This window comes from Hibiscus syriacus, unplaced genomic scaffold, assembly GCF_006381635.1.
Source record: "Hibiscus syriacus cultivar Baekdansim isolate YM2019G1 unplaced genomic scaffold, ASM638163v2 tig00110418_pilon, whole genome shotgun sequence".
NCBI classification, from domain to species: Eukaryota; Viridiplantae; Streptophyta; class Magnoliopsida; order Malvales; family Malvaceae; genus Hibiscus; species Hibiscus syriacus.
The window spans coordinates 1,424,460-1,435,744 of record NW_024062730.1 but is presented as its reverse complement, the minus strand read 5'-3'; the positions used below and the strand labels follow the sequence as shown (position 1 = coordinate 1,435,744).

At 36.7% G+C, this 11,285-nt stretch overlaps 1 protein-coding gene and 1 long non-coding RNA gene across 2 annotated transcripts; one reads left to right on the top strand and one right to left on the bottom strand.

Annotated features, from left to right (window-relative positions):
* Positions 1–6,745: 6,745 nt before the first annotated feature.
* On the bottom strand, positions 6,746–7,149 carry LOC120124389. Its single transcript, XR_005516274.1, has 3 exons — positions 7,105–7,149; positions 6,937–7,029; positions 6,746–6,841 (listed from the first exon to the last, which is right to left on the bottom strand). It is a non-coding gene; the product is annotated as an uncharacterized LOC120124389 (long non-coding RNA).
* A 3,033-nt stretch (positions 7,150–10,182) lies between these two features.
* On the top strand, positions 10,183–10,987 carry LOC120124377. Its single transcript, XM_039143081.1, has 2 exons — positions 10,183–10,460; positions 10,807–10,987. The coding sequence occupies exons 1-2, from the start codon at positions 10,278–10,280 to the stop codon at positions 10,972–10,974; spliced, it is 351 nt and encodes a 116-aa protein (XP_038999012.1). The 5' UTR covers positions 10,183–10,277; the 3' UTR covers positions 10,975–10,987.
* The last annotated feature ends 298 nt before the right edge of the window (positions 10,988–11,285 follow it).

Genomic DNA, 11,285 nt, shown 5'->3' with positions numbered 1-11,285 from the left:
AATTGAGAACTAAGTTTCAAATGAGAAGCCAATGGGATACTTACATGTTTGGTATTTTCATTCATGCCAGAACATTATAATACCTTTCTCAGATTTTGCTTCTGTGTTAAACAAAGCTTCCCTCTCTGTCTATCTCTACTTATCTCCATACCAAGAATCTTCTTGGCCTCACCTAGATCTTTCATCTTAAACTCTTGATTCAACTGAGCCTTTAATTTGTCTATCTCTTTTTGACTCTTCGAAGCGATCAACATATCGTCAACGTACAAGAGAAGATAAATGAAAGATCCATCTTTGAGCTTTTTCAAATACACACAATGATCATATTTGCTTCTAGTATACTTTTGCCTCCTCATAAAGCTATCAAATCGCTTGTACCACTTCCTCGGAGATTGCTTCAATCCATATAGCGATTTGTTCAGCTTACAAACCCATTTCTCACAACCACCATCTTTGTATCCTTCTGGCTGAGTCATATAGATCTTCTTTTCTAAATCACCGTGCAAGAAAGCCGTCTTTACATCAAGTTGAGCTAGCTTCAAATTCAACTGTGCTACCAAGGCCAACAATATTCTAATGGAGGAATGCTTCGCAACAGGGGAAAATACTTCATTGTAGTCAATTCCCTCCTTTTGAGCGTAGCCTTTAGCTACCAACCGTGCCTTGTAGCGAACATCTTTCTTGCTATGAGATCCATCTTTCTTTACAAATACCCACTTGCATCCAATGGCTCTTTTACCTTTCGGTAATTGTGCCAGTTTCCAAGTGTCGTTATTTTGGAGAGATTGCATTTCTTCATCCATTGCACTTTTCCACTTATCACTTTCCAAGCTTTGTATTACTTCTTGGTAAGTGATAGGGATATCATCATCAACAACTGGAAGAGCATAGGCCACCATATCAACAAATCGAGCAAGTCTACGAATTTCTCTCCTTGGCCTTATAACTGCAAGTATTTTTGGTGTCTCCAATAGTTCTTGGGTTTGAACCTCTTCATCTTCTTATTCTTCTATTGGAGTTGAAAAATTAGCTGCATCAACTTCTGGGATCATCATATGCTAAAACTCCACCTATTTTGGAGTATGCTCCACCTGCTGCGGAGTACTACTTGTCTGGACAGCTTCACTTGTTACCTTTTTTACTAGGGCAGATTCATCAAAGGTAACATCTCTACTACAAATTATCTTCTTGGTGTCTAAACACCAAAGGCGTAATCCCTTCACTCCATGGGTGATTCCCATAAAGAGAGCCTTCTTTGCTCTCGGATCAAGCTTGGATTCCTTTACATGATAATAAGCAGTGGATCCAAATACATGTAAGGAATCATAATCAGTAGCAGGTTTTCCAGACCATACCTCCAATGGTGTTTTTCCTCCTATCGCTAATGACGGCAGACGATTAATGAGATGGCCAGCATATGTCACAGCCTCATCCCAAAATGCCTTGCCTAACCCAGCATTAGACAACATACTTTGAACTTTCTCCAATAGTGTTCGATTCATACACTCTGCCACCCCATTCTGTTGTGGTGTATGTCTAACAGTGAAGTGTCGAACAATAACATACTCATGGCAAATGTCAAAGAATGGGTCACTTTTATATTCCCCTCCATTGTCCGTCCTAAGACGTTTGATCTTTCTACCAGTCTGGTTCTCGATCATATTTTTCCATTTCAGGAAAATTTGAAGCACTTCATCTTTAGACTTCATCGGATACACCCAAACTCTTCTGGAAAAGTCATCTACAAAAGTTACAAAATAATGGTTTCCTCCCAAATACGATGTCTTTGAAGGACCCCGTACATCTGAGTGAATATAATCTACAATACCTTTTGTATTATGTATAGTGGTGCCAAACTTCACTCTCTTCTGCTTTCCCATAACACAATGCTCGCAAAAGTTCAATTTGCAAGCCTTTGCACCTTTCAACAATCCTTTATTTGCCAGAATTTGCAAGGATTTCTCTCCAGCATGTCCCAACCGCATATGCCACAACTGGGTTGCGTCCAAATCATCACCTCCGGAAGCTGCTGCAACTGCTCTAATAATTGTACTACATTGGTAGTAATACAAATTATTTTTCCTGATGCCCTTCATCATCACAAGTGCGCCATATGTGACTTTTAAAACTCCATCTCTCATAGTGACTACTGAGCCTTTGGATTCTAAGGCTCCCAACGAGATGAGATTTTTCTTCAAACTGGGCACGTATCGGACATCCGTCAGAACTCTGGTTGATCCATCTTGATTCTTCAATCGAATTGAACCTATCCCAACAGTTTTACAGGCATTGTCATTACCCATATAAACAACTCCTGCATTTAGTTCCATTAAATCGAAGAACCACTCCCGATTAGGGGACATATGATAGGTGCAACCCGAATCTAATATCCACTCATCGGAATGAAATGTTGTTGATGAAGCAACCAATGATATGTCAGAGTCATGTGCATCATGCTCTGCAACACATGCATATGGAGCAGCTTTTCCTTTTTTCTTCAGCTTCGGACAATCTTTCTTACAATGGTCTTTCTCATGACAAAAGGCACATTCATCTTTTCCCAGTCTGGACTTCGACTTTGATCTCCCTCTCCACTTTGGCTTTTGACTTTTCGAGCGACCTCTTGTAACCATGGCCTCTGCTGCTTCGTACTTGCTCTCCTTCATGGTTTTCTTCCTGAGTTCATAACTATACAAAGCAGCAGTTACATCTTTAAGGGTAACATTATCCTTACCATGAAGTAACGTTGTCTCAAGGTGCTCAAATTCATCTGGAAGAGATGACAACAACATCAAAGCTAAATCTTCATCTTTGAAGGTTTCATCTATGCCCAATAAGTCTTCCACTAGCTCATTGAACGCACTGATGTGTTCATTCATACTGGTGTCTGGTTGATAATCAAATCTGAACAATCTTTTCTTCATGTGGAGACAATTCTGAGAGCTTTTCTTCAGGAATTTTTCCTCCAAAGCTTTCCACATCTTACTTGCAGAAGTCTCGTTCTTGTAGCCATACTTCTGCTCCCTGGAAAGACAAGATCGAATCGTGCTGCACGCCAAACGATTGATTGTTACCCATTCTTTCTCCTCCATATATTCGGGCTTTTCTTCCTCAATGGCGATGTCTAGACCTTGTTGGAATAAAACGTCTAACACCTCGCCTTGCCACATGCCAAAATGACCGGATCCATCAAACAACTCCACCGAGAAATTTGCATTTGACATCACCCTCCTCACCGGTCCAGATGAAGAGCTTGATGTCTCAACAGATCAGTATTTTGGCATTTTAATTCTAACGAACAATATTCAATATCACGAACTGTATCTTTTCAGCAACGGAACCACCAGGATAACCTCAACCGAAGCTCTGATACCAATTGTTGGGGAAAACGGGTTATTTCCCACACGAACGTAGTTTTAAAATTGACCTAAAATGTCAAGATTAAAACCACCAAAGGTTGCACAGCAGATAAACCTGTCAAACTATTGAATATTGAAACACAATGGAAAAGAACCGAATAAAAAACAATAAAGGAGAGAACACACCAAATTTACGAGGTTCAACGAGAATATCGTCTACTCCTCGGGCACCACACCGGATGATAACTTCACTATATCGCCAATATTACAACAAATGGAATTCTTTAGAATTCCCAAAGTGGGAGAATGAAGAATACAAGAGGAAGAGAGAACTTGTTTTTGGGATGCTATCTAATGGAAATACTTAGGCCTATTTATAGTTGAGTTTCAAGAACAATATATTCAAAGTTTGGCCATCTACCAAAGAATTTTCCAATGTGTACAAGTTAGCCACCAAATATGAAATTCACATGTTCAAAGTTTGGCCACCAACCAAGATGAAATTTCCAATAAGTTGGCCACCAACCAAGATGAAATTTCCAACTTGTCAACTTAATTTCTAGACAAATCTAACAGTAGAGAATTCACGACAGTGACATTTTACAAAGGTAGTAATTTCCAGTAACACCCAAATTTGATTTAAACAAAACCAGATGGGTTTGAGCATTACACAGGACCATCGAAATGGCTAACAATTTTTTCTTAAAACATTTTATTTTCCAAAACATAATTCATCTCATTTAAACAAAATAAGATATTAGTAGTTAAGTTTACAAATCGGGGAGCTCCTAAAATAATTATCAAAATAAAGTAATCCAAAAGTAATGACATAAATACAAAAGGGTCTATGAGATACATGCCCACTAAAATAATCAAGGCATACTCTGAAATTGTTGACATCCGAAATCTTAACTGGCTAGCGATAAGCTCCCGAGTCCGACACCTACTAACCTGCGAACGGAAACAATTTTGAACGTTGACCTATGAGCTCAGTGCCACATAAACGACTCCACTATACTATATGCATTCATTAACTTCAAATAATTAGCAAGTTAAGTCATGTTGTAATGGGATGCACTAAGCATAGATCATAACATAAAGATATGTAACAATACATCATATGAATCATAATATGGGCTGGCCATTAATCTGGGAAGTGCCTTAGCACTAATACTAAAGTGCCTCAGCATTGATAAAAAAGTGCAATCGCACTAATACAAAAGTACAATAGCATTGGGGAAGAGAATATGGATATCTTTATTTACACATTTCAATAGTGCATGCATACGCTCAAGTAACCTAGATGTCCTTGTTGTTTCCTGAGTGTTAAACAAATGCTAGTTTTATGCCACACAATTTAGTGTTGCTGCTCATAAGGGTTTCGAATGATATTCTCACTTGTAGTCTTATTTAAGAAACCTCGATGCCTTCATAACCCCCTATTCAAGTTTACGAAGTTAGCAAACTTTTCTGCCCAAAACAAGACGTCAGTACCGATACTGGGCCTATCAGTATCGATACTGGGCCTATCAGTATCGATACTGACCTTAGGGTATCAATACTGCCCCGAGTATCAATACCAATTTTAACTTCGATGTTTCAATTTAATTCCCAGTATCGATACCTCGATAGAGAGTATCGATACTCTTCCCCTGGTATCGATACTCCCATGAGTATCAGTACCAAAATAACATTCTGGAATCCTCAAATTGTCACCAATATCGATACTACCCTCTGAGTATCGATACCTACCCCATGTAGGAGTATCGATACCACCTTCACAAATTGCTTTATTTTTATCCTATTCAAAAGGGAAGTGTTAGTATTGTTCTTTGAGTATCGATACCCCTACTCGAATATGCCTTGTTTAGGCATGAAAGTGACTTCTTAGAGTCCCTCATAAGCCCCTTAAGGCTACCCAACATTTGTTAAGTCTTATGGGGTTTATTAGATACACAATGAGTCATTTTATCACATCAAGAACAACCAAATAAGCATGCTACCATTAAAACCCATTAAGATCCATTTTGCACCTATGAGCACAATAAGCAAGCAAAACATAGATTTATGACCTATATGTTGTAGAGGGAAGTTATTTATGTGTTACCTCACTAATGGTTGATGGAAAGAGGCTTAAGAATCACCCAAGCACCAACTTATCCTTGTTCTTGGACTTTGGGCACTCTCCAAATTCTTTCACTAATCAAAGAAAACAAAGGGATTACATTCTCGTTTTTAAAGCTTTAAGTGTTTAAAATACTCGATGCAATTCCAGCTTTAAGTCTACACTCTTGTGTCATAGCCTGCAATTTTTTTAAAATGAACACTGAAAGTAATGGTCAATCACCCAAAGGAAATCGATAAAGAAATAGTCACAAGTCCGAACACAGACGGAGAACATTTGATTATGTTGTATTCATCACAGCTTTTTACAGACAACATTTTACTTCTAAAGAGAAATCAAGTTTGAACTTTAGAGATAAAGAGATAGTCATGAATCCGAACATCGGTTTCACGTTGTTGTGAACATCCTTGTCAGTGCCACAAACATGTAAATAAACAAAACCAGACAGAAACATTTTACATTGAAGCAATGGGAGGTAATTTTGGACAGAACCTGCATAGTGGGAACAAGAATGTTGGAGTCCGTAAATGAGTGCAGCAGATGAACTAGCCAGGGCTCCTTTGTCTCTTTCCTTTTGCACTGCCACTTGCTATACATGCTTATAACCATCCATCACATGAAATCATGATTAAAGAAACAAGTGGTTGCATCATTAAGACCTAACCTTTGCTGCTGCTGCAGTATTAATCACTGCTTCTACCACCAATCCCAACCTCCTCAACGTCTTCTCACATTGAACAAGGGCTTGAAATGCCATACCATTTCCATAAGCGACAGATCCAAAAATTTAAAAATGAGATTCAAAATTTTCATATAATTTTCTTTTTTTGCCAAATGGGTATGTAAATTTTTAACATATTGACCTAAATTTTATAATTAATCTAAAATAATGAGATGCACTTGGCCCATAGGGCTTAGTGGCCAAGTGCATCTATCCCTGGTTCCGAGTTGGGGTTAATATTTAAATTCGCTTCCAATTTTATATATCCGGGTATGTTGTATAGTTAACACAAATAAAGTAGGAGAAATTATATGATAAGCAGTTTGTGCAAAATTTAGACTTCACGACCATATCTATTTTAATCAAACTTCAAATTCTAAATATGAACATGAATGATAAACCCTAAATGAGAAATGATGTTAAAAAGGAATAAAGAAGGATGGATGTTACTTGAGGATGGCTGAGAACCGTTTTCAAATCTTGAAGCTTAACGCCATGGTTGGCAAGCAAGCAACGGGAAACAGGAAGCAGGTGCAGATCGTGGCGAAGCAACAGGTTGTACTTTCCATGGATGCTTCCTCCTATTGAATTCTCTATTGGTATAACTGCTCTATCTGCAATCCTCCTTTCAACAGCCTACTTTAACATCAAAAAGCATGTTATATCAATTTCACCAGGACAAAGATTAAAAGAAAAACATAAATACTTTAACTAGATATGGATTTCATCACTTGAAAAGTTGTATGGAAATGCTGGCAAGCAACTGTTTCACAGTTGGGAAATGCTTCCTCTGCAGCTAATTCACCATTTGCGCCACGAATTCCCTTTTCAAAAATGAAGAAACGTGTTTCAATTAATCAAAGAAATACTGTAAAACCAGTGAGTATATATACACACACCTGATATTCTACACGAAGGCCTGACTCGTAAGAAACTCTTGAGTCTGAAAATGTAGTTGAAGACGACAATTTGGGTGTTGTATGTTAACAAAAGGAAATTCAAAAAAATTATTATTGACACATTGTATAATTGTTTCATGTTTAAAGATGACAAAATAGTCCAAACTTGTCCAATTAAAACTAGGGTGGCAATCGGGTGGGGGAGAAATCCAAAACCTTGAGGATCCGAACCGACTGGATAAGGAAAAACCGAAATTTTCACCAAGGAGGATGGAAATAGGGGAAGTTTTATCCCGAATCTCAAATGGGGATGGGGATGGGGACGGGGATGGCTATACCGAACTGTATCCGTGTGAATAATCGTGGAGATCCCAAAAAATAACCTTAAGGATCATTGATATTTTACAAAAATAACTGTGGGGATCTCTGAAAAATATATGTGAGATTATGTGTTACCATTGTTACATCTTAAAGGAACTAAAATTGAAGTTTAGATCTTTTCTAATTTAATATACATTAATTTGTTGAGATTGAAAATGGTTAAGATTATACATATACATTAGATGTTAGATGAATATTGACATTTGAAACTTTCATATTATAGATAGAGACCAATTTGAGACAATCTGATTCGATTATATTAAGTTTTCTCTGTTTGGTACCAACACAAATTATTATTTTTTATTCAAGTACATGGATGGTAAGATGAGCAAGATTCGATTAATACCAGGTTAACCGATCAAACAGAAGTTTTAGTTCTCTTAAATTTTAGGTTTAATTACTCAATGACTACCTATTAGTTTTAAAATTAGATAAATTAAACTTTATTTCCCATTTTTAAATTTAAATATTTTTAGATCCCTTTGATTTTGATATTTCATAAAAATAAGGAATAATTTCATTAGTTTCATTTAAACATTTTTATTTTTTTCAATTTCAAAGTAAATTAAACCTTAATTTATGATTTTTGAAATTTTAACTTAATTATTATAGATTGATTTATTTTACTACTATTTATATTTACCTTAATCTACCATCCTGGGTCGTCCTGATTCCGTGCTTAGTGTCACAGACATAACGTCTCGACCCTGCTGTTATGTCATGCGACACTTGAATGGGACAACTCCCAGACAAGTCAGCCTTTCCCAACATAGATTCATGCTTTGAATTAACTCGTCATGAAGCCAAGTCACATTGACTAAGAATCATCCCTCAGTTTGTTAGTCGATCCCACAGTATTCTGTCCGAACAGAAAAGCCACACATTAGTCACACGCCATAATATAATCCCAAAGCCACAAGTACTCTTGGAAGGGAGATCCCGTGGGACATAGCGAATGCTAGGTGACAACCCCACTCCTCAACCAAGAGCATGATATGGGGCCCACTGGCCCCAAACCGTCCCTAGGTATCATCCTAGAGAGACATCGTACCATCCACTTGGTCCTGATGTTTACACACCTAGGTTCCTCATGAACCTAGGAGAAGATCAGTTACACCATGATAGCTCTACATGCTAGCTCAGGGTGAGGGGGATGGTGGAGACCCAACACTAGATCACTTCTCCCTAAAGAGCTAAAGAAATTTACCAGTTATGACACCAGTATGCGTTGGAATGTCTGAACTGAGGCCATTACCTTGACATGCCCTCCATCTTCATTTTTCAAGCTTTTTCATTGTTCACGATTGCATTAACTCGGTCCACCATCTAGTTATTGTCAGGGTTATCTCATGGAAATGAGATGTCCCTGGCACTTAGCACGTCAATTCAAACTCCATGCCCAAAAGAAACGTTGTTGAAGAAGATAAAAATCCTATTACACAAACACATAATGAAACCCTTAAAGTCATTTCAATAGAATAGGGGAAATTTCTCTTATATGTTCGACTTGCCTACCTACTATCAGCTCTACTTCACGCCTAACCTAAAACTAACCTCATATAATCCTATCTAGGGACGTGTATTAGATAGTATTCGGTCTAAATTTTTAGATATTCAAAAAATTGAATTACTAAAATTATGGTCTAAATTTGATTTGGAAAGTTCTGATCACTTTTTGAATATTCAAATATTTGAATTTGAATATAAAATTTAATTTGATAAAAATTTTAAGTTGAATTTTTATATTTTGTGACTTTATGTAACATCCTTATAAACTCTAATATATTGTCGAAATCATCTTTCGGGTGGGCCCAGAATTTGACTTCGACTTGAATAAAATATAAGAGTCGCCATCGATAATTTATTTTTCGTAAAAAATTTAGGTTGATCGGATACCATCTTACCTGATCTACGTTTTACCAGAAATATGTCAGATTTGGGAGTCAGTTACAGTAAAAAAGGGATTAGCACCCTTGAACTGCCCTTTCGGTACCGTTTAATTTGTCGATTGTCTTAATTGCGAAAATTGTAATTTAAATTTCAATTTAGATATTCAATTCAAATTACTTACCTTTGATTGGTTAAAATTATTCTAAAAATATATCATAAATAAAGTTAAAAAATAAAACAAACAAAAACAAAGAGTTAGTATTAAAATCGAAATAAAAAAGAGTATATGAAAGGAATGAAAGAAATTTTGAATTAAAATAATTGGAAAGGATTAAAATTCATGGATCAAATTAATTCTAGAAATGAGCTGCAAGAGAGAAACAGAAATTTAAGGGATTAAATAAAAACAGAAATTTAAAGTACCAAAATAATACAAACAAAAATTTAAAGGATAAAAATAGTATTAACAGAAACTAGAAGGACAGTAACTAAATTCAAATAAAAACATAGCAGTTTAATGACTAAATTAAAACTAAGTAAAATATAGAGTTCAAAATAAAAACAAATGCACATAATGATCATAATATTAAAACATGGCTAGACTAGGGGGACTTAGAGGTGATTTGACCCTAAATATAATGACTTAAATGTAACACATGGGAAAGAAAGGGATCTAAATAGGATTAAACTAAAATCAGTGACTAGAACTCAAAAAGCTATGAAATAAGGAGGAGTTAACGTATGATTTTCCCAAAATTAAAATAAAAGCAATTCTCTTTCCCTTTTTCTCTTCAATCTGCACGATACTCCCCTAATCCCTAACATTTTCTTCATTTTGCTTACCACCATTACAGCAGCTCTCCAAAGAACCATGGTCCGCGACGTATGGCCACCAAAAATGGATGGTCACTCTCCTCTCGTCCGAGCTAAACGGTGTCAGAAACACCACGAAATGCAAACATCATTCCCTGCAATGTTTCCCACATCCGGCGAGAATCCAGTACTGGACCACCATGCGCGGTGGTCCCTCGACCTCAACTCCACACCAACGACACTGCTACCCCGACGATTACTCCGACGGCAAGGTAATTTTCGAACCCCTATCTATTTATTTTCTTTAAGCAATCGTAAGATATGTATGAACACCAAGAACGAAATTATAATTTAAAATGTTAGCACATAAACAAAGCGTAAAACCTACTAGAAAACCTTGGAATTTTGTTTCCTTTGATTTTAGAATTGGATTGCTGAAAATATGTTTCAACTACTGTATTTTTATTGGAAAAAAAATCGAGAGAATCCCCTACTTCTTACATTTGATTCGGCTTTTTATAACTATTGTTTTTACATATCTAGTATAAAATATTAAGCACTTGTTGTGTGGTGATGTTTGAATATAATATCTCATGATTTATTCCTTGTGAGTGGCAGGAAACAGGGACTAGTGGCAGTGGGGCAGAGCACTATGCAACATCAAATGGTTCTGGGTTAGTTCGGTTGGTGGTCTGGACCCGGTTTGCTGTATTGGATATGCTCTTGAGTTGTTGTGTTGACTCCATTTGGGTCTTGGGTGAGATTGTTGGATGTATTGGGCTGTAAATGGGTCTTGTAAATTGGGCATGCAAACATATATGTAATATAGTTAATAATAATAATAATAATATTTTTTAAGCTCGGTAAAAACTAGTGCCTACAGATGCCCCTCTTTGCACATTCTTGTGTTAACAAGAATAGGGTAAAGATGAAAAAGACAATCAGTTTTTGTCCGGTCCTCTTTTTGTTTTGAGACTTGATAGTGTTTGATTTGGAGGACGATATTGCTCATACGTAATAAAGAGTTCGGATCGTCTAAGGATGATAACACGGTTCCTACGTGATGAGGACGACTGGTTATCTAAGGTTGACACGAC